Source organism: Mirounga angustirostris, unplaced genomic scaffold (assembly GCF_029215605.1).
Source record: "Mirounga angustirostris isolate CCGP_5_RB_7025 unplaced genomic scaffold, mMirAng1.0.hap1 SCAF_1, whole genome shotgun sequence".
NCBI classification, from domain to species: Eukaryota; Metazoa; Chordata; class Mammalia; order Carnivora; family Phocidae; genus Mirounga; species Mirounga angustirostris.
In genome coordinates this window covers 60,626,513-60,650,027 of record NW_026991709.1, presented here as the reverse complement: position 1 = coordinate 60,650,027, position 23,515 = coordinate 60,626,513, and the positions used below count along the sequence as shown (strand labels likewise).

At 39.3% G+C, this 23,515-nt stretch overlaps 1 protein-coding gene across 1 annotated transcript in view; it reads left to right on the top strand.

Moving 5' to 3' along the window:
* Positions 1–23,515, top strand: part of LSAMP (limbic system associated membrane protein) — a 658,124-nt gene that overhangs the window by 612,931 nt on the left and 21,678 nt on the right. Inside the window, exons 5-6 of the mRNA XM_045902916.3 lie at positions 5,050–5,170; positions 5,543–5,691. Coding sequence (XP_045758872.1) covers positions 5,050–5,170; positions 5,543–5,691 — 270 coding nt within the window. The remainder of the gene's footprint in view (positions 1–5,049; positions 5,171–5,542; positions 5,692–23,515) is intronic.

Genomic DNA, 23,515 nt, shown 5'->3' with positions numbered 1-23,515 from the left:
AGAGTTGGGATTCTGACCCAGTTCTAACTCCACAGCCCTCTTTCTTTCCAAAACACCATGTGAATAATAGTAATACAAATAGTAAATGTAAAATAATAATAATAAAAGTAATCACCTCAGGTGTTAAACGTGCTCTCATATACATGATTTCGTTTGATCTTTAAATCAAACCTGTGAGACAGATCACAGGGGTCATCATCTCCATTTATAGGTGGGGGGGCCCAGGAAGTCAACATGTCACCCATAGGAGATGATCATCTAAGTGGCACAGGCAGAAATTGAACTCACAACTCCTGATTTCTAATGCAGGTTTATACCCCCTAGGTCACTGCATGCTGTGCCATTTTGGTACCCTTTAATAGCAGAAATAGAACATTTACCTTTTAAGCTACCAACATGTTCCCCTAAATGGTATTTTTCCCTATTAGGAATTCATTTCTCTTTAAAGGAAGAGTGTCATTCAAATGGAAGCCCAGAGAGGTTCAGAGCATGGGCTTCAAAACATGGTTCAGATCTAGACTCCATCAAGTGCTGGCTATGTGAATTTGGACAAGTTATTAACCCTCTGTAGATCTGTCTTCTCATTCATAAGCTAGGGTTAATAAGTCTTATCTCTGATAGCTATTATTTGGATGAAAAGAATACCTAAAGCCTAGTAGAGTGCTGACATGGTAAATGCCCACAAATTGAGACCTTTATTAAGAATTTTGTTCTTTTTATATTATTATTCCAAAAAATTAGGATGATTAAGTGAATGACATTTTGCTTGCTAGACCACTGTCGCTGTTATCCTATTCATTCTAATTGAAAAATTCTTGTTATTGGTGATATAAGACAAAGAAAGTCCTTATTAATATTTTCAGAACCCAGAATTTTGAAGTAATAAAGACTGGAAGAGTCCTTTGAAAATTGTAGGCTATTCCAAAATCACATAAAGAATAGCAATGAACTCGGGCGCCTGGGTGGCTCAGTTGGTTAAGTGACTGCCTTCGTCTCAGGTCATGATCCTGGAGTCCCTGGATCGAGTCCCGCATCGGGCTCCCTGTTCGGCAGGGAGTCTGCTTCGGCCTCTCCCACTCCCCGTTTGTGTTCCCTCTCTCGCTGTGTCTTTCTCTGTCAAATAAATAAATAAAATCTTTAAAAAAAAAAAAAAAGAATAGCAATGAACTCTGTGCAGCATTATTATTAAGCCACATTTTTATTATAACGATATTTTGAGCATGGACATCTATTATTTTAACTATACTAGGCATGCTGCAATGTGATTTGTAATAATTTTTCTTAGCCTCACCTATACAGAATTCATTACAAATGAATTTTGAAATGTTCATTCCAATAAGCCATGAGTGAACAGACCTGCACCACTGTGTCATCTGAGAAATATTAGGAACAATGACTTCTTTGTACATTTATCATTATCTGTGAATTTACCTTGGTAGGAGAAACTTCCTAGATTTTCAAGGAGAGAAGCAAGTGTTTGGCCTTTGTAAATGACCAGTGTCTTCCTATCCCCAAATTAATGCACCTAAAAGTGTTCAACCTTAATTTGCTGTCACATTTCCCATACTGGCATCTCTGAGGAGCTAATAAATAACTTACTACATAGTTATTCAGGCTCTAAACAAATGGAGAAATAAGTAAAGGAGATGTATGAGAGGCCCAACTGCCCCCATTATTAGAGATTAAGATGGATAGAGGTAGTACTTAGTGTGGGGGACTTATCTCTCCAATCATGGCAGCCCTGGAATGCAGCAGGCCTACTCACCTAAGAGCAGTAAGCAGAGAGCCTGAGTAAGACTTTAGTGTGAAGAAACAGAGGCAAACCCCCATTCCCTGCCAGAAGGTTGGTCCCAAAAGGAAGCAAGGAAAGAGATGGAACCAAAGAAACCTCATTTCTTCTTCCCAGACTTTTCAGTCAAAGTTATTCCTTCCTTGTGGGTCTCAGAGCAAGGAGGTATACTAAATAGAAGGTAGGTAAACTAAATAGAAGGTAGGTAAACTAAATAGAAGGAAACATCCAGAGTAAGGAGGAACTCTCCCACAAAACTGTACAGCTGGGACCTGCATTCCTGGTCCCATAGTGGAGGGGCTGGAAGCCACGTACCATGGCATTATTATGTTGAGATGCCACAGCCATGAGTGTGAGAGGTGGAGGTGATAGAAAGTGTGGAATTGGATCCAGGTTAGGGCTGGTTTAGCAAAAAGGCAGTCATCATTAAGGGTTTGTCACCCATAACCATGTGGCTCCAGAAATTCACAAACACTGGTTAAAACTCATTTTACAAACTGAGAAATTAAACAAGTCAATAGAATCACAAGCAAGATTATCTCTCTGGCCAGCATGCTACAAACTGTGGAGTCACTGGCAGCTTCAGAACCTGCTACAGTGAATAGGTGAGGATGGGAAACTGGTATTTGTTCATGGTCATCTCTTTCTCTTCTTACGTATCTTTTGGCAGAGGATGGCATCACTTAGATGCCCAACCCAGAAACCTGAGTGTTACCTTTGACACTCCTCCTTCTTACCCTCATCCATTACATCTATTCTTGTCAGTTCTGAGGCTTCGTATCTCTCAATTTCAATTCTGTCCCTCCCTTCCATTTTCTTTATCACAAACCTAGTGCAGGCTATCTTGGGTTCCTTCAGTACTCTCAAAGTGGACCTCCCTGCCTCTGGTTCCAGCTTTTTATAAATGAGGAAGGTGAGGCAATATGACTCTAGACAAAGCACTATCTTCTGTAATGAGGAAGGACAGTGAAGTATAGAGTCTGGATTTGAGCTCATGTCTATCAAACTTTAAATCCAAACTCTTAACCTCTGTTCAGTGCCCCATCTCTATACAAATACCTCCCCCGCCAACACCACTACCACCAATTATTCCATTATCTTTTGAACTAATGTGCTCTAATGATCCATATAGCAAATCACCAAATGAAAGAATTTTATGTGGAATCTTGGTGATCATTTTAAGTTAACTCCTTTTTTTTTTTTTCAAGATTTTATGTATGTATTTAATTGACAGAGAGAGAGAGAGACAGCACGAGAGGGAACACAAGCAGGGGGAGTGGGAAAGGGAGAAGCAGGCTTCCCACAGAGCAGGGAGCCCAATGTGGGGCTCGATTCCAGGACCCTGGGATCAGGACCTGAGCCGAAGGCAGTAGCTCAACCAACTGAGCCACTCAGGCGCCCCAACTCCTTCTTTTAAAAGAAGAGAAAGAAAAAGCTCAAACTGGTGCAGACACTTGGGCAGGCCATAGTTCTGGTTAAGAATTAAAATCTGACCTTAGGTTTCCTGTTTCTGGCTGTTAATCCTGACTCCTAACTCATAGAACAGATAAATAAGCTGTAATTTTGAAAGTTAGTAATTTAAGGGTTAAATGAGTTATGGGTATGAACATACACTTGGGTCCTAATGATACCAACTGCCCATTTGTGAAAGATGGGCAGTTTTGACTAGAATTGTTTTTTGTTTTTTGTTTTTTGTTTTAAAGCTGCAAGGGTTACCAGAGGTCATTAAAGTGTGGTTCCCTCACTTTATAGGTAATAAAACCAAGGCTCAGTAAGATAAATTGTGTGATGGGAGGTCCACACAACCAAACAGAAATTAAATTCCAGGACTCCTAGTTTCCACTCATCTGGCTACTTTTTTGTGTCTATACAAAAATGAGTAGATAGGTCTAAAATAAAACAGCCACCTCCACCACCCGCTTTGGCACATCTGTCTACACAAGGGCTGGTGATGCTTATCCAAATGTGCTTTAACTCCTCCTCTCTCTGGCAGTGATTTCAAGATGTCCACGCTGATGTAAAAATGAAATGGGGGATAAAACTGCAAACTAACCTCGTGGTTTTGTGCATCCTTTTAAACTAAGAAGGTCAGAGTCTTCTATAGGCAGGAAATTTGGAAAATAGTTTTGAATATGAAGACAAAAATCAAAAATGAGTGAGCCAAACCAAGTGCTGAAGAGCAGAGATTTAAATAAATTTTGTGTACTAGAGTTTACTTTGCTAATTTCTCTAAATAAACTTTCTCCTCTACAAAATCTAAACAGATTGTTTGGGTCTATTTTTGACTTGAGCACAGAGCCAACCTACCATTTTCTGGCAAATGACCTTTGGGCAGAAAAGTCCTTTTCTCCTTGAAGGTCCATAACCTGTACAAATACAGCATCGTCAAGCCAGGAGCTTGAGTCTACCATCCCAGCTCAGTCATGTGGACCTGTAAACGCTTGCTCCACCCTCTGTAGGATTGTTTGAAAGAATCATAGCAAATTAGAATATTAGATGTGTTTCTGAGCTCATTTCAAACCTGCTACAGTTTTGCAGGCCCAATTCTAAGCAGAACGTAAGTGTCCAACTGCCAGTGAGCGCAGAAAGCTCACACACCAGGCAGGCTTCTCTGAGGCGGGGTACACTTCAATTATACACTCACACACAAAAGCACAATTTACTTGGGTCATAGCAACAAGGAAACACTTAGAAAAAAAGGTAAATATCTAACACTAGTTTGTTTGTTTGTTTTTCTGAATTCCTGCAACGATATTAGGCTGAGCTTATGTTGGGAGAACTTTAATCCTCTATCACTTTCACCAGACTTCTTACTACCATCTCAAACTATAACAATAGAGATGATGATGATGATGAAAAAGAAAAATGTTGAAATTAGACATTTAAAATCCCAAGTCCTTTGGTATCACCACTTAATTTATAAAAAGAAAAAACTATGTAAATATTATAATCTATGGTTGAAATAATTGATGGTCTATTGGAGTAGGGAAAAAGAAATCCTAGATTCCATTGCCATAAAACCCTGTTAAGTGTCCCATTTAAGTAAAGCAAGTCTACGGTTTCATTAATCTCTTATTTTTATTTCATTTTCTAGTGATCAGTGCCATTCAGCTGATCACAAAATTCACGTAAATGAGGCTTGAAGACTATTTCTTTTGTGCAGCTCTCCGATCAGATGGTCCTTTCTGAGGCCTTCTTGCATGGAAATTCTGCAGCACCCTCTGACTCTCATGTCAATGGTGTGCCTGTCTTTCCTACAGATCCTCCCACTATCACAGAATCCAAGAGCAATGAAGCCACCACAGGGCGGAAAGCTTCACTCAAATGTGAGGCCTCGGCAGTGCCTGCGCCTGACTTTGAGTGGTACCGGGATGACACCAGGTATGTGCCAAATGTGCCAGGCCCCCTTTGCTCCACTATGTGGTCCTGGGGACAGAACCAAGCTCCGCTGTCATGATGTGGGTTTACGCTATTAAACTCTTCATTTTCTAAATCTCTTTACCAAGGGCTTTGGGGCCTGTAGCTCTTACCGCAAAGCCCAGTGAAACTCATCCATTCCTGAGTCTTCTCTATCAATGGACATTGATTCTGATGATACGGGGTTGAACGATTAAAATGAGGAATTGAGCAGGGACCCACAAGTTCTAACTACTACATTTCTTTCCATGTCCTCCAATATCATGATGAAAAAGGGATCACTGTGCCAAGTCTTCATCATTGTTTCTTTTTACTCTTCTATTTTTGAACTCTTAGGATAAACAGTGCTAATGGCCTTGAGATTAAGAGCACGGAGGGCCAGTCCTCACTGACGGTGACCAATGTCACTGAGGAGCACTACGGCAACTATACCTGCGTGGCAGCCAACAATCTGGGGGTCACCAATGCCAGCCTAGTCCTTTTCAGTAAGTATGCCAAAGCAGGGCCTGATGTGGGAGAACTCAGTCAACTAGTTCTCCGGTGGGAAACCTGAAAATCACCCCCTTACCTTATCATTTACCTTACCTAGTAAAGGTAAACTTACACAAAAATAAGAATATAGTCACTGAAACAGAAACACAGTCCCTCCATCCCTATGCATAAGGTGGGATTTACAAATGAAATAACTTCTCTCTCGATTTCCTGGTTTACTTATGATAACTACCTTGGTTGTGATTTTTTGTTGTTGCTGGGTTGTTTTTTCTTTTTTGTTTGTTTTTTTTGTTTTTTGTTTTGTTTTGTTTTGTTTCCTGGTTGATTTAACTGTAAGAATATTCAAAGAATAGAAATCTCCTTAAGGAACAGAGGTGATGTAAGATCCTGGAAAATGGATGGCAATACAAAAATGGCCCTAGTGAGAGTGATTGAGGAAGAAAAATTCCATGAGGATGGATAAGATGCTGGAAGAAGGGAGAGGCTGGGAAAAGAAAGTGTATTTTTTAACAACACAAGAGCAATGGTGGAATGAATGATTAAAACATGATCTAAAATCTAAAGAAGGAAAAATGGTTGCAGAAAAGTTTCCATATGACAGCAGGAAACATTACTTATCTGACATATTTTTGGAAGTGATAAAATAGTAGGAGAGAGGAGCATTTCCAAAGACCAGAGAAGATCCTAAGGCAGACTGAGGAGGACTCAGTTGTTTTAGCTTCCTGGTGTTAGTAGTAAGAGCCCACTTCAGAGCCTGGCTCTGTAGCAGCTATTAAGGTCAGCTATCTGACCCCCTGCCTTGCTGGCCCTGAGGCTATGAGCACAGACACAAATGCCCCCTGAGAAACAGAAGTATGACGGGTGAAATTAGGAGAAAATGATACATTTGGAATAGGAAAACAAGTTTACAGTTTCGTCAATCATCTCTTACTTTTATGTAGTTTTCTAGTGATCAGTCCCGTTCAACTGATCATAAAACTCGGAATAAGAAAATGGAATTTAGAATAGGAAAATGTTTGGAATGGGAAAATGTTTATCAGAATAAGTAAAACAAACAAAAGAGTTAGCACATGCTGGGCCAGAAAGTTCATTTGGACTAAAAGAGAAAGTCCAAAACCTTTACTATTATTATTTTGGAATAACAAGCTACTAGGAATTTTTTTCTGCACGTGTTCAGTTGAAAAAGCTAGAAATACTATGACCAGGAGAGATGTCTCCATCTTGCTTTACCCAATTTAGATGAGCCTACAAGAAAAAAAATATATTTTTAGGAGAAAAATCAATCTCATTGAGAGTTCTCTTGAGATGAAGTATTAAAGCCATTTTATAACTGTTCAAGATCCACCTCTGCTTATAAAAAACAATCACCACAAACTATTCTAAATTTGGGCTTCAGTTTCTCCCCCATAACTCCCATTGACTTCAATCTACAACAGTTTGATGGGATATAGTCATACAAATACTTGAAGTTTAAAATTCATATCCCTGTTTACTTGTCTCCAAAGACCAAACATCAGTGTTCTTTACTTCAGCTAGAGACACCAATATCTCAAGACACTTGAGAAGGTATTTATTAAGAAATGTAGTTACTTGTTTCATTGTTGACATCAGGGATTCCATAAATGGGGGCAAACAGCCTCAACTCTAAATTTGAGATTCTGACGTATCTAAGGTAACCTGCTTAAGTAGAACAACATACACTTAATAAGAGGTTCTGTAGGGACAGTAAGAGGTTTTATAAAGAAAGTGGGACAGCTGGGTTAGAAAAAGTGAGCAACTATAATTTGCATTAAAGTATCTTTTCCTTTTTTTAAATTTTTTTTATTAATATATAATGTATTATTTGTTTCAGGGGTACAGGTCTGTGATTCATCAGTCTTACACAATTCACAGTGCTCAACACAGCACATACCTTCCCCAATGTCCATCACCCAGCCACCCCATCCCTCCAACCCCCCACCACTCCAGCAACCCTCAGTTTGTTTCCTGAGATTAAGAATCTCTTATGGTTTGTCTCCCTCTCTGGTTTTATCTTGTTTCCTTTTTTCCTCCCTTCCCCTATGATCCTCTGTCTTGTTTCTCAAATTCTACATATCAGTGAGATCATATGAAAAGTATCTTTTCCTTGTATCCCACCCAGAAGAAGTGTGCTAATATATTTCAAATAATAAATAAAATAACACCTATAGACTGAGAGAGGAAAGTGAAGGAGGAGGGAAGGGTGGAATACTTGAGGAGGAGAAAGCAAGGGTGGGCTAGGTCAGAGATAATGGAGATCCGGCGAGTGTGCTGGTGGTGAGGAAGGGTAATCTCAAGCCCTGTAATACCATTGCCCTATTCATAAAAGTCCATTTAAAGGACCCACCCAGTAAAAGTAAGAAGTGCCAAGAATCTCACAGAATTTCTGTTTGTAAGCTGAGAATCACAGACTTGGACAAGTGTATCATCATCATATTGTGACTTCACTGAGGTCACCTGCAATTATACCCTTGAGAAGTGCACAGCGCCATGATTAATGGTGTGCTATTTCCACCATGGGCCCACACTGCCCTCTGCAGAACAGCCCTCCCAGGCACCAGCTCTGCATTTGGCAGCATGTGCATCAGCATTGGGTTTGTAACTGGTTCCCCACCTTATGGGGGGATGATGAAAATTAGAGGAATCATGATGAAAATTAGAGGAACTACTGCCCTCTTTAGACCTTAGACCCAAGACCCAAGTATGCACATTTTAAGGGGAAAGCTGTGCTTCTTACCTAACAGGAAGGCTGCTTCCACCATGCCCACCCCACAGTGACCATTTAGGGTTAGGAGGTCCCTTGTTACAGCCATGATAGCTGAATCCTTGGGAATACAGCTCTATGAAACCCTATTTCACACAGGCTAAAGAGAAAGAGGGAGGGAGAAGGTGGGGAAAGAGAAAGGGAAGAGAAGGGGGGAAAAAGGAAGTGCCTGTGTGAACAGATTGCCCATTACTTGGACTCAAAGTAGATGGGGTTGAATGGGAAGAAGGAAGACACTGCAGGTAGCGGTACTTTTCCACAGAACAGGGTCAGGAGGGGAGAGATGCTTGGGAGGGGCGGCTACAGCAGCCCTGACAGAGAGCACTGTGTAGGCAGTGGGGTGCTGTGCTGACCCAGCTGGTCCAGAGCAGATGAGGCAGCTGGTGAGCTGCTGCAAGCCAGAAAGAGGAAGCAAGGAGAACTGGAGAGCCAGAGCCCCTGAAGAGTTCGTGATTATCCATCTTCACTGGGGTGTCAGCACATTTTCAGCATCCACCTCAGTGACATGTGCTGACTTTTTACACAGTGTCAGTTTGTGGTCACTGATTCATCTTGTCCTCCACCACATACATACATATACTTCTCCTCTCTCTATGCAAATATTGATCTCCAAAGGGGTCAAAGTAATTGAATGAAAGTGCAAGAATACAATGTATTGATAGCAATTTTTCCTAAGCCAATGGAAGCGCTCCTTTCTCATTTGTCTCCCTCTCCACACATTCCAGCATTGTTTGTCAAGAATCTGTACTACCTCAGGCTATATTGTATCCAAGTTCATATATTTTTCTCCATCCTGGGGAAAGCATTACATTGTGCAATTTTTCTGAATGCATTAATCCAATGGTACAGCATGTACAGGCAAAGATTCAGCTCCTTAGTCTTTGTCAGCTGTGGAGATATGCACCACATGGAGGAAGATTTCTGTTGATGCCAAGAGAAGGTCCATCCTCAGCATATGGAACATCGCAGATTCTGTGTTCCCACACTGATGATTACAATGCACCCACAATGGAAACCTATCTTGTTTCCATGCTTATGTTGAGTTACTTTTAAAACAATGGATAGGAGGAAGAATAGGGTGATGATTTTAAGGTGGTCACTTCTGATCAAGTGAATTCTTACAAGGTACTCTGCACATGCGCTAAACACTTAACATTCATGATCTCATTTCATTGTCAAGACAACCCTAGTAGGTACTCCTACTTCTCCATTAGAAAAAGAGGTTAAGTAACTAGAGCAACCAAATAAAGCTGCTGGGATTTAAATTTGGGTAATCTGTTTCCAGAATCCAGGCTCTAGATCAATATGTTACCTGGGTTTGTATATGTGAAGAAAATGTTAGGAAATGTATCTTTTGTAGTTTGGAAGTGAAGAGACATATAATCTCTTTCTCATTTTTTCACTTAGTGAGGTCTGTCCATGACTAAATATTGTTGTATCCCTTCCCGCCTGAGACACTGTGTCTGCCACCTCCCATTTCCATTTCCATTAACCCCCACCAACATGGGTCCACTGGATTAGTTAGATCGTTGATTTATCTTTGGCACATGGAGATTCCTAACTAATATTCCAGCCTAGTGATCAGTTCTTGACCTCAGGAGGGGAATATTCCCACATGTTAAAGGAAACTCCTACTAATCAATTACCTTCTACTTTAGAGAAATGTGTGGGTTGATAAGGCATTTTGAAGCTATTAAGTACAAAAAAATAAAAATGCAAAGAAGTCTACACTGAGCCATACCACATCAGTGTGTAAGAGGTGTTCAAATTTTCTTTTTAATTTTAAAAGATCATTAACTTGTAAACCTATACTTGATTAAATTTCAAGTATTACCTAAGCAACCCAGCACTGGAGAGAGCCCTTAAAATGAGGGCCTCCCCCACTTGTTTAGAAACCATTTTAAGTTATTACCTTGGGGGCTCAGGGTTTAAATATATACCACTTGATGATACTAGTTAAGACTTGGCAAAGCCTCTTAACCAGCTACTTCTGGTCGCCACAGAATAAAACAGTGTGAGCAGCTATTGGAATACTATCCACATGTAGTTTGAAAGACTGGCTGCAAACTTTTTACAAGGGCTCTCTGTGGCTACAATAAGAAATAGATGGTCATTGGGACTTGATTTAGTTTCAAGATTAGATGTGGAATATGCTGACTTCCAGAAAGTTTACAGAACATCTGCATACCCATTGAAAAATAAAAAAAAAAATCATATCTGAGTTAATAAATTACCTCCATATATACACCTTATCATCAACTCTAGCCTTTGTCATTTGAGTGCTTTTAATTCAGAGGTTTTTCTTGTTAAGTGTTAATGCCCCATTTATCTCATGGTGTCCCAGCAGAATCAACCAATAACACACACACTCACCCATTTAGCAAATAAGAAACCGATGATCAAAGGATCTTGCTAAGAGCCACAGCATATATTTCTGGGGTCAATCTTAGGGCTCTGTTCCTAAAACCTTCCAATCAGCTGCTAAGCTCCGCTGACTTCCCCAAATGTTAGCAACCAAAAGACAAAGTGCATAGCAGCAAAGTTCCTGTACCCCCTACTTTTGAATTTCAAACGTTGAAGAATTTCTTTTTCATTTTAAGTGGTATCTCTTCACTTGACACTCTTACCAGAGCCCACAAACCCTGGCATAAATTATAAAATGCCGCAGAGTAATGGTGGAGAAATAAGGATAAAAAGCTGGGACGGGGAAGCATCTAAGGAATAAGTCAGTAAGGTGGAATTAGAAAATGAGAGTAACTGGTGGGGCATGATAGGGCTAAGATGATGAGAACAGGGTGGAGCTAAGATGATGATAGCAAGCTGAGAAACAGTTAAAAAGGCGATGAGAGGAGGGCGGCTGAAAAAATTTTAGCAGTATAAATGGTCTTGTGGAAATGAAGGCAGAGTGCATTTACCCAGCTGTGAACAGTGTGATGAGAAAATATTAAGCTGAGTCATTTAAACAGTCTGAATAATAATAGTAATAATAAAAATAAAATACAGTAGATAGAGTATCGTATGGGACAGTAGTCTCCAACTGCTACATAAATGCTGAAAGTAGTTTAGCTATTTATTTTCAAAGCTGGAAACTTAATACCAAATAACCAGTGGAGGTTTAAACCATTTTTCTACTTGTGTAACTAAGACACAATTTTTCACTGCGCTATTATTGACCTGTTCCCTCTTAATGCACTTAGGAAACTTTGGCATTTAAGCTACAACTTTCAGCCAAGCTAGAGAAAAGTTCACTCTGCAAGGAGACTGGGTTTTCTTGGCATCCAGATGTACTGAGTGCCCAAATTCCAGGCAAAATCTACTCTTTCTAAACTTAGGGTACGAGATGGCAGGCAGATTAAATTTGAATATGAACTTGATTTTTGTTTATTTCAATTTATCGTTAGTACCTATTTAACAAAACAGCTAGGAGGAATATAAAGTGTGGGTTAATTATATTGCACCATAGGGTTTCCGGGCAGTAAGTAATGTATCCTATCCCTAATAGACCATTTTGCCTCTCTGAAAGAGCCTCAGAGGAGGATTTAGAGTTAAACCTGTGGTTTTGATAAGATAAATAGAGGATACCTTAAAGCCTGAGCTCTGCCCGCACATTCAATTTATGATCAGTAGCTTGGGGTTAGGACCGTGAGGGACACATAAGCTAAAACTCAAATGTTCAAAAGAATGCTTCTTCTTACTCAACAGGATGTATCATCAAGTACATCTGATTGGTTGATCAAATTTCAGGTGAGATTGTATTATCACAAGAGGGTGGTATTAAAGAAAAGACAAAATAGAATTATATCATGCCAATTTACTTATTTCCTGGGCTTATTCTTGCACTTGTATTAGTAATATGGAAGTAAAAGCCTGAGGGAAAAGTTGAATTAGTATTTCCCAAAATAAATTTTCCACATACTTGGCTATAGCTGATATGAGCTGTAGGGCTCAGGGAGAGGAAAGGAGTCTCGCTATCATGGGTCCATCTGTCATGAGTTAAAGAGACCAGAACCAGGAGGAAGTCGCATGACTGAATGTGATCACTACTAATTTAAATACCCTCAACCCGGCCCTCCAAAAAAATCTGTAATTTTGGTAGTGAGTTTTTTTCAATGTAGGATAGGATCCTCTTTGTAGGGTTGCCACAATAAGATGTTGTTTCCTACTCTAGCTAAATTTTTTTAAAGGCTTTAGATTTAAAATTTTACTAATAGTTCTCTGATACTTTAGTGTTGGCAAGAAGAACAGACAAATGCTTCACGGGAGATATAATCCTATAAGCATGGAAATTCATCGGTTTTATAATTATCTGAATAGCTAAACATGAGTAATATATATATATATTTGGATATACACATATACAGAAAGAGATCTAGATCTATATAAACTCTCCATGATGTTTACTATTTTTCCCCTTTAGAGCGTGTTTCACCCACAATCCCTATTCCCATTCAAGGTCAGTATGATTTTTATGACTGTAGTTCTGTTGCTGGGTCATTCTCCATCATCTATAATGTGCAAAACATACAACGGGGGATACATATTCACAAAATTCACATACAATAGAAATCCTTTTTTTTTCTTTAAACCTTCAGAAGAAAGTCAATCAATTGTCCCCACACCAGTTGATAGGCCTGTAACAGGTCTGTCATCTGACTCAAGTTGGTCAGTTGTTGGCAAGATGATGCCAAGCTCAGAAAGCAATTTTCTCTTCAATTAATATGTATGACAGGTAACTGTGGATTCACACATTTGGAACACAGCCAGTTATGTTCTGCAGCTCATAAAAATACGAATCCTTTAACTGCCCACCCTCATGTTTGGAGGCTTACACAATCTGAATCTGAAGTCCTTGGTATTGTAAAAATGAATTTATCTAGTGCTGTCAAAGTTTGAACTCAACCAGATTACAAGGACATTCATTTTTCTTAAAATCTTGGCCAATTTGAGGGCTTTTCCTTTTAAACATAACTCTTTTAGAAAACACAAATGAAAAAATAAGGTAATCATTCCGTATTCCTTTTCATAAATCTTTCCACACACTCAAATTAAATTTCGCCTCCTACACCACATTTAGATGCAAGTTGCAGCCCCAGCCTTCTAGCTTAAGGCTATTTAAAGGCAAATTGGCAAATAAAATTAAAACAATAGAAAAAATCTGAAATGAAACCAACCTACCATTGAAATTAAATTCCAGAAAAGTGATTTGCAAATAACACTCAAAGACCTGAGAAAAAATGGAGGGTAGGCCATGCGGGGGCCTAGTGTGGAAAAAATAAATCTAATTAAACAAGATTATTGAATACACTATAAAAGAAGTGTGCTCAGAATTAAAGGTAGAAAGCTGCTGTTTTATAAGTTTGAAGACGGATCATGTATCATTAACACTCCTCCAAACTAAAAATTAGGTCAGAATTGGGTGAGGATACTCAGAATGTCAATAATGTTATGTTTTACATATGTATGTATTCACATATATGCAAACTTATTTTAATTATATTTGCAATGAGGATTGCAAGGTTTCAAGGATCAACTAGACAGCTTAATAAAAAAGTTATTCTTAAACTTTAAGAAGGGCCCAAACTATTTTTAGAAGAACTCTGTTGAATAAAATTGTTCCCTAAAACATTAATGAAATCTGTTTCTTACCCCAGCTACTAAAAATAAGACTTAAAATGTGCCTGTTTTTTAGGCTTGACGTGAAACTTAGTGTTCATGGAAAATATCCCATTTTGAATTCCTGACATGCCACAGTTATTTTAAGACATTTATCTTCTAGTGTTGCTGCAGAGATTGACACCATTTTATCATGTTGCCATCTTGCAAATATCTTGATGTGACAAACACATACATACACTTTTGTCCCAATGGATAACATTTTCACCGAAGAGGGCATGCTCCGTCCAAGATGAGCTTTGAACATTGTCACTATGCCTTTGTAAGAGCAGTTCTACAGCCACAAACTCAAATATTTATCTGATCATGCTTTATGATGTATATATAACATGGAACAAAATGAAGTCAGTCACGATTCACAAAGGACAGCTGTTGGATATTGAAAAACAATCTGGACCAGGAATGGAGCATGTTGGATTTTGTTGAACTCGATATTTTCCCACAAACTGAATTGTTGATTGGAGAATGACCCTAGTTTGATTTGACGTTGTAGATAGACTGTAGATAGCTTCTTTAGATCCAATAGTTCTAGAGAATATAGTTTATCTCACTACTAATACTTTGGGCTTCTGCTGGTAGAAATTGAAAAGCTGTTCGTGGAGACTTGGGATAGCTGATGTGTGAGGCTGGTAGAGAAAGATAATGCCCTCTTAAGTTCCCTGTTTCTTACAAGGACTTTAACTTTGTAGAGATCAAATCCTTTTTTTTTCTCTTCTGTCCAATCAAGATGGCAACCCGTGTGAAATGCAGTTTTCCGTGAACAAAAATTAACATATAGGATCCTTAATTCTTTTTATAGTTCCACTGGAGTACCAAAATATCTATGAAAAGTATGCCTACCTCACTCTGGTCATATTTATAGCACAAAACACCTTCATTTAATTAAATACTGTATATTGTCATCATCTAGGTAGAATCCTATGTCTCAACTCTGAAGTGCTTAAGGTGTCTATAAGCACTTGGTTGATGCAAAGGTCCTTTTCCATCCACCCATCATAAAAAAGAGAACTTTCCCTTCCCAGTAACAGAAATGCATGTTTAATTTCAGCTGCTTCATTGTTAATATCTTTCACTGGAGGGTCTCCCCACCCCCAGCCCCACTCTACATGGCTCATCAAGCTGACTGAGGATAAACATCAGAGTCACAGCAGGAACGCAGTCCTAAACCCCTTCAAGCTGTGATTAAACAAAAACAAGGCTCAATAAATCAAATGTATTTCTCCTGGGTTTCCTTCATCATATTGCTTGATTTTCTGCAGTGATAATAATAATACTGGAATTACACCAAAGGATAATTTGTATTGTCTGTGGCCAATCAGAAATTTTCAAATGTCCTTTCCTATTGGGCCAAAAACAAGACCAAAAAAAAAAAAAAAAAATCAGTGCTTCCCCGCTTAATTTAAAAGATACACATAAATAAATAAAATAGCGTTCCATCCTTGATCTGTTTCTGATAGGTGTTTTTTCCCCATTAATTTTAATTTAGGTTTATTTATTCTGAAATGAGTCCTGAATTGCATATATTTGCATAACTACCTCTGACTATATCGCTGCAGAAAATCCACTGAATTGTAAAATGAGGAAAGAATCAGCTCTAAGTGACTGAGGGAACTTTTCTCACTTTGTTAGGCTCAAATCATTTCCTGAGGCCTCTGAATCCTGGGAAGTGACGATACTGCTCTTGTCTCCTCCCCATGATCTCACTTGTGCATGGCCTTTCATGATGGAAAACTGCTAGAGATGCCTTCACATTTAGAAGGACCACAGGTTCAAAATGAGGTGACAAAACCATTGCAGAGCTTTAAAATGAAGTAAAAGGAGAGAAGGGACAAGGACAAATTACCACTGTGTTGTTTTTATCACCCTCAGGTGAGGAATCCCCTTGAGTGTGGGACTCTCTGGACTCAATCAGCCCATCTTTCTTACACCACTGCAACTTTAAAAAAAAAATTAATAACCCTGGAATGTGTCTCACTTGCTTGCCTCCCATCTCATTATTTATCCCAAGTGAACAGCCTTTCTATTCACTAACCTCGCGTGGCAAGTGGGTTTGGGAAATGCTGAGATTATCTTCCAGGCTCAGGCTTTGCACTGGGTTTGTTCACAGCTGCTTGCCATTCAGTTCCTGTTTTTCCATTGATAAAACACATTGCACATGGCTGGGTTTGCATGACTAATACAGCTGTCTAAAGCTTTCTCAGAAAACAAAACAAAACCCCCCAAAATTAAAGTTAAAAAAAAATTAAAATCCAACCCACAAACAAACCAGGCGTGCAGAAATCTGAGGTCCACCTGGCATGTTTCCTTCCAAAGGGAGCCTGGTGTTGTTATGGGTGGGCCTGGCTTCAGAACAGCCAGATTCCATCTCCAGTAGGAGGCCATATACCTGCCCCCACCTGGCACTCCCAGACCAGACTCCACTGGGATGGAAGGAAACTGGGAGAAAAATCCTAAAAATCAATGCATGCTGTAAAGATAACTAGACAATCCCTACAGCTTCATTTATTTTCTGTAGGATGTTATCCCAGGTATCAGTGAGAAAATACCTCTTTTCAGCTCCTTATTATAACAGCAGTGCCATCTCCTATAATAATAATGATAATAACAAAGCTAACATAGACAGTGGGCGTCTCATGTACCAATAGAGTTCTGAGGGGTTTTGCATGTATTAACTCAATTAATCCCCACAATCCTAAGAAACTAACATGCACCTTCTCCCGCACTTTTTAATGATCAAAGTACACCCAAATTCCAACCTACACCTCGCGGCATCCAGGCACATACATAAATCTATAGTGCATTATAAATAACAATTATGAATGCATTTGCGTTCATTAGATATGTATCTGTCTAATGAATGTTAAACACTCATCTAATTTATTTTGTGTATTATAATGCCTGTAATACACAATACTTTTACCTTAATATCCATACACTCTTACGAAGTCTATTTCCAGACCTACTCAACACAGAGACGTATGCCCGACTCACACAGATTTATATGAAAGCATTCATCTTTAAAAAACATGAGCAGAGCTCTCTGGCATTAGCACATCTAATTTTACACACTTACTCAGGCTGATTTACATATACACCTCTGTTAATCATGGATAATTACTAGCATTGTTCTCTTTAATTCAGTTTTTCCAACTGTGAAATGGGAAAGAAATTATATTTTTCATGCCTACAAGCTCAGAGTGTTTTTTAAACAATACACAAAAGAGAGCTTCAAGTTCCTAGAAAGAAAGCATATTGAATATAAAATAATCATGCTCAGATACACATACTTCTTATAATTTTTAAAAGTGCTGATATTTAAAGACACACTTGTATCAGATTGCCTGGGTATTAGCTCGCTACAATTTCAGTGTGGCTTCATTATAGTTTGATTCTAGGAATGTCTGAAATGCCCACTGCTAATAGGTTTAAATACGGAAGTATCCCAAGGCCAAATAAAAAACGTTATTATTTTTCACCAATCTCCTAATATTACACTTAGAGAAGCTTCACATTGCACTGTTCTCTGTTGTGTGGAGCACGCACACACACACACTCATACTTTCAGTGAGTGCTTATCGTGCACATTACCACCTGTCAGACTGATCCAACGTCATCACTTTACAGAACCCGCCCTTTTTTCTGGTCAAAGGTGTAAAGCACATCCCAGGGAAGGTTTTAGTTGTCAAATACGTTTCTCTTTTCCCACTAGCTGGTGGGGAAAAAGAGGGCCTTGCTTTTTTACTGATAGTACTTGGAAAGGAGTGTTAACACAAATTTACAGGAAAATCATGGGCCCAGACCAACACACATGAAGATCATTAAGAGCTGACATTAGTACCTGATGACCATCTCTGATTCCCTTACTGGGAGCAACAGGCTGACTTCCTCCTGATTTTCTTCAGAGTCTGGGAACCAAGTGGGATCGTTGTGCCAATACTTCACCTAGAATCCATACTTCGCCTGCCAACACAGTGATTCTGACCCACTTCTCCCTGTTGAATCCACTTCTGTGCCTTACTCTTCTCAGCTCTGCGTTCTTCTTTCCGCTGTGTTCCCTAAACAATTCTGGTCCTCTCCTTGCTCAAATTTGCCAGCAAGAATAAACCTGAAATGTATTCACACTGTCCCAACAGCTGCTTGGAAGTGTTACCTCTCTCAGAATTTATATTTGGCTTCAAGCTAAATGGCTAAAAATCCTACAGCATCAATTTAAAGGTAGGAGAATTTTTCGTACAGAGACTCTTCTCTAATACCTTTTCCTATTTTCCTAGTCTGTTTCTGCCTACACCAGTCAGACTTTCCAGGTGATCTTCCTGTACTTAGGCTTTGCTGTGCTATGTAGATTTCGAGAGCCAGCAGGGATTTGAAGATGAATTTTTTTTTTTTGAAAATCCTAGCTCCCACTAAATTTTAATTTGATGGACATATTTCTCTTCTATGAGCTTTATGGGAAAAAAAATCTTTCAAAGTAACAATTACATTTGGGGATTAAGTTTAAGTAATTGACAGTCTTGTCTTTTTAATTAAAAGGAATAAAGCTGCCTAAGAAGAGCTCAGTGAGATTTGCAGCAGAAAATGTTGGCATGATGCCCCAAAGGGTGAGAAGACCAGGATCTGGAATGGACAGAAAATGCTGATGCAGGTCTCTCTGGTCTCTCCAGTGCACCCCCAGCAGAGCTGGCCTTGGTGTTTGTATCCGTGTGCCATTTAGCAGGAGGGAAGCATGGTGTTGTGAGGAGCCTTGCTGGGTGTAGCCAGGAAGGAAGTCCTTTCTTTGGGGGCTTTGCTCTATGTTCAGAGACATTGTATGGAGCAAGAGGCCTTGAAGGAAGTGGCACTACTTAGAGTCAAAAAGAAAGAATACATACTCTTCCAGGAATTCAAACATTGACAGTGTCACCTCCTGACGAATGTCCTAGAATAGCCCCCCAAAGTATAAACTTGAATTTTAGTCTGCCCCTTGGTTCTCTTTCTTTTTTACCTGAAATTTGTATTCCTGCTCTCTGTACTTCTTGATTTTCTTTTTCTCTATATTTTATACTATATTCACCTCACATTACATATATACTTTTTCTTTGACATCCTTCAAATAAAACCAAAGAAAAAGTTTTGATAGTAATTCATTCACTTCCAAACACTGGTTAGCAGCCATGCAAGCAAAGCCATTATCCCATCTATCTGGAGGACACAGCTACTTCTGAAGAGGCAAGATACAAATTAACCTTAGTAACAACTTCCCTTATACAGTCGCTCTATCCTCACAGTGGTCTTTCATCATCACAAGTCATTTGTAGGTATTAAATTAAACGAGCACCTCCGTCAGGGGGGAAAAAATCAGCTTAAGTGGTCCCACCTTACATCTCCCCTTGTATACTGCTGTGAAGAAACACACCTGCCAAGTAAGAACACAGCATGACATAATGAGTTTGGAATTCCAATTTAAGGTGTTCATATGTACCCAGATGTATGATGGGAGTAGGCAGACCACTCACTAGGACTCCACTGAGAATTGTCAGCTTATATCCACCACAAATCAGTGGGGGGAGAGACTTTACAAGTCATTTATCATGCTTCCTAATTGGACCCTGGGGAGCCAAGCATCGCCATAGTTTACTACACTGTTTTGCTTATTACTATGCTGATTGTAGAAGAAAACACTTCCCACATCTCTGTAACACATATGTATGTTTTAACCCCTAGACATTACCACTAACAGTATCTTTATTATAAATCATAACTGTCAGTCCATTCTACTTTAACAGTTCCATGCTTGTAACAATGGTTCTAAATTAACCACTCACCTTGCGAACCTTGCAGTTTCAGTATGACTTTTTAAACTGCCTAAGAGACATTGTTTGGGGGCAACAGTAGCATCTTGTGGGTTGAAGAAAAAAAAAAAGGAAATAGCTGTGTCTTGGCTGACTGTCCATTCTCTGTACTATCCCATCCTCTTTAGCCCACAAAACACCAAGCATTCCCAGCCATGTTCTATGTTGGAAAGTTGCTTGGCCATTCTAAAATGTTTTCTCGATTATACATGTAGAGTTTTTATGACTTGGAAGCAGGGAATGTTTGGAGAACAGAAACAACTATATAAAAAAAGGAAGAAAGAGAAAGAGAGTAAGGGAGGGAGGGAGGAAGAAAGAAGGAAAGAAAGAGAGAAAGAGAGGAAAAAAGAAAGAAAAAGAAAAAGGGAAGGAAGGAAGGAGGGATGGAAGGAAGAAATCAAATGGTATCTTGTGTGTTGAATTGTAAGTTAGAAAGTAAATTGGGAGATTTGTTCTATTTTCCTCCCTGGAGTTCCAGAACACAGGTAAGTTCATCACTGAAAGCTGCTCATTGTTGCAATGCTGAGAAAGAGCAATTTCATTCATTGGAAGTTGGTTTTCCCTTAGAGAATCAACCCTCCTGTGCTAAATCGGTTAAATTAATAGTGTGACTTCTTGTTCTGTATTTACATGTACTCTCCACCTGCTTTTGCTTTGTAGAGTTTCTTTTAGAGTCCACGTTTTCTTTAGGAACGTTTTCTCTTGTAGGAACACAAGAAAGAGACTTCATTCTTGATGGGCAGTGCAGGTAATTTCTGGTCCAGCTTACCTGACAATGCACAATATGTTAATCACACCATTCATTCACTCGAAAAAATAACTATCCTAGGACCTTCTATGTGCCAGACTCTGAATGTCATCTTGGGAATGCCTGTGGAGAACAAGCTAGACACAGCCTCTGCACTAATAGAGCTTACAGACAAGATGGGGCAGTGGATGATGTGTTAAGCAGTCATAAAAAAGTTTGCTAAGTTTAGGACACCTGTGTAGTATTTGGGGCGCACAGGATAGGGACACCTTAGCTAGCCTGAACTGATCAGGGAAGGCCTCCAGGTGAAAGGGAAGTTTAAAAGGCAGAAAGGACAAAAGAGAGGAGCAAACATTCCAGCACATACCAAAGTCTAGAATTCAGAGAGAGTTGAACAATATTAAGCCTAATTAATTTTCAAAATTTGAAAAAATATAACTTTTCCCAAATAGTTTCTTACTTCTCCTATTTTGCATCTGGCTTGTTCTAAAAAGAAAAGACATGTGGTAAACCAGTGGGGTTAAAGGTAAGAGAATCTGCATTCCCACCTCTGTTACCGTCTTAGGACAAGAAAGTATCTGTTGGCTTTGTTGTATAGATATGTAGTGATCCTGCATACCGTGTGTTAGGTAGCACTATGCCGGATGAGTTTTCTGGAAAAAATGCTGAGTGCCTATTATCTGGCAGAACATCTAGAGAAAACGTTCAGCCTCTCAACAGGGAGATTAGCTGGTAAATTTTAATTGTAGTTGTAGGAATGGTCAGGTTGTAAGGAGCCATCAGTATTTTCAAGGACCTGCTCCAGAACCTCGTGGTGATGTTATATTTTGAGTCAATGACACAGCAGGAGTATGAATCACTGAGGCTTCTGGGCATTCTGAGTAATAAAGTCACTTGGGAGACGTCCAAAGCAGAACCGCCTTTACCAAGTTCTGGACTGTGGTGGTTAGTGCCATAGACATGGATCCAAGGGTAACTTAGAGCACACCACCGTTTTTAATCCCTTATCTTCTAATTTCCAAGAGCCTTAGAAGCCCTCGGAAATCTCACAAATTCATTTGTTATCTCTGCATCCAAATTCTGCAGGCCAGTTACCTTGTTTTATGGTACTTGAAAATTTTTTTTTTTTTTTGAAACATACAAAATGAAAACACACATTACATGGATTAAAGACAGTCTGGAATACCTTAGAATTTAAATCTAAAATGTATTCCAAAACAGATCTGCAATTCACAATTTAGGGCTGGGAGATGAAAAGAGAGGAAGAAAACCAGAAAGGATGAAAATCTCTAGAGACCTACCCATACCTGTGCTTTTAATCCTTTTTAGCAAGTCAAATAAATGAAGGCACAAAAGGCTTTAAAATATACATAAAATGTACGTTTTTTAAACATGGAAAATATAATCTGCTTTGTACCGACAGCTAAGTAGATTTGGGGCTGGGACATAGTTCTTTATTAAATGAGAAGACTAGTCTTTAATTCCGCAAGGGCAAAAGGCCAGGATGGTACCCACAGGTGCAAAGGGCACGCTCTAGATACAAGGGCAGAAACGCTTGTTTCTTCCGTAAGACAGAAACTGCACGCCTGGCCCTAATACCTTACTGACTGACAGCTGATTCAAATAAATTTACTTCTGGAGTTTGTCTAATCTTATATGTATTTTTAGGTGGAGTGGCCCAGGGAAACCCCTTTATTAAACTTAGACCCTTGGACATTCTCTAACATTTTAATTCATTGATTATTAAAAATTAAATTTCTGGGGCGCCTGGGTGGCTCAGTCGTTAAGTGTCTGCCTTCGGTTCAGGTCATGATCCCGGGGTCCTGGGATCGAGCCCCGCATCGGGCTCCTTGCTCAGCTGGGAGTCTGCTTCTCCCTCTCCCTCTCCCCCTGCTTGTGTTCCCTCTTTCGCTGTGTCTCTCTCTGTCAAATAAATAAATAAAAATTAAAAAAAAATTAAATTTCTCAGGCTAAATAAGAAGCCCATAGGATTTGAGGAAGCTGCCTTGCTGTAAGAGACTTAATGAAGCCCTCTCTTTATGGTGGGAGTGCTCAGCGAATCCCCACTTTCTGTAACAACCCATCTCACCATTGAGCAGAGCCCATAGAGGCTAAAGTTACATCACACACACACATAAAGTGCAATTATATCAAGCCTACGGTCAGAAGGACCTCATAAACCCCTATAATACATTTTTTATTGCATTGTCATTTCATGTTGTTAAGACTATGTTCCTTATAGAAACTCAGCCTTACCTATCTTAGCTTCTGTTTGGTTTTGCTCTATGATACCAGCCAACTAAAAGAGTGAGAAAAAAAAAATTTCAATCTCCTTGTAACGATGTCAACCCAAAGCCAAATATTATTTTCTTTTCCGTAGATTTAGAGGGTTTTTAAAAATGCATTGATTTGTTTTTATAAATACTTTTCTATTCTGATAATGAATGTTATGCATTCTCATTATGGAAGAACTTGAAAATACGTGAAACTATAAAGAAGAAAATAAAGATCAGATACAATCTCTCTCCTCAGAGATAACATCATTAATATGACATAAACAAATGTTTCATCTGAAGGTTTGAGCTTAAAAGAGTTAAGTTAGAACACCTAAGCCATTCTGTTTTCTGCCCTTTCTGAGGCTGGGCATGTGTCTGTGACTTGCCAAAGCTCACAGCCCAGGCAGGCCCGGGAGTAGCCCCCCTGCCCCGGGTCCGGGCTCTCTCCACAGCGACAGACACACTTGCAGCTCTTCCAGATCCCAGTCAAACCTGACTCCTCCTACCAGA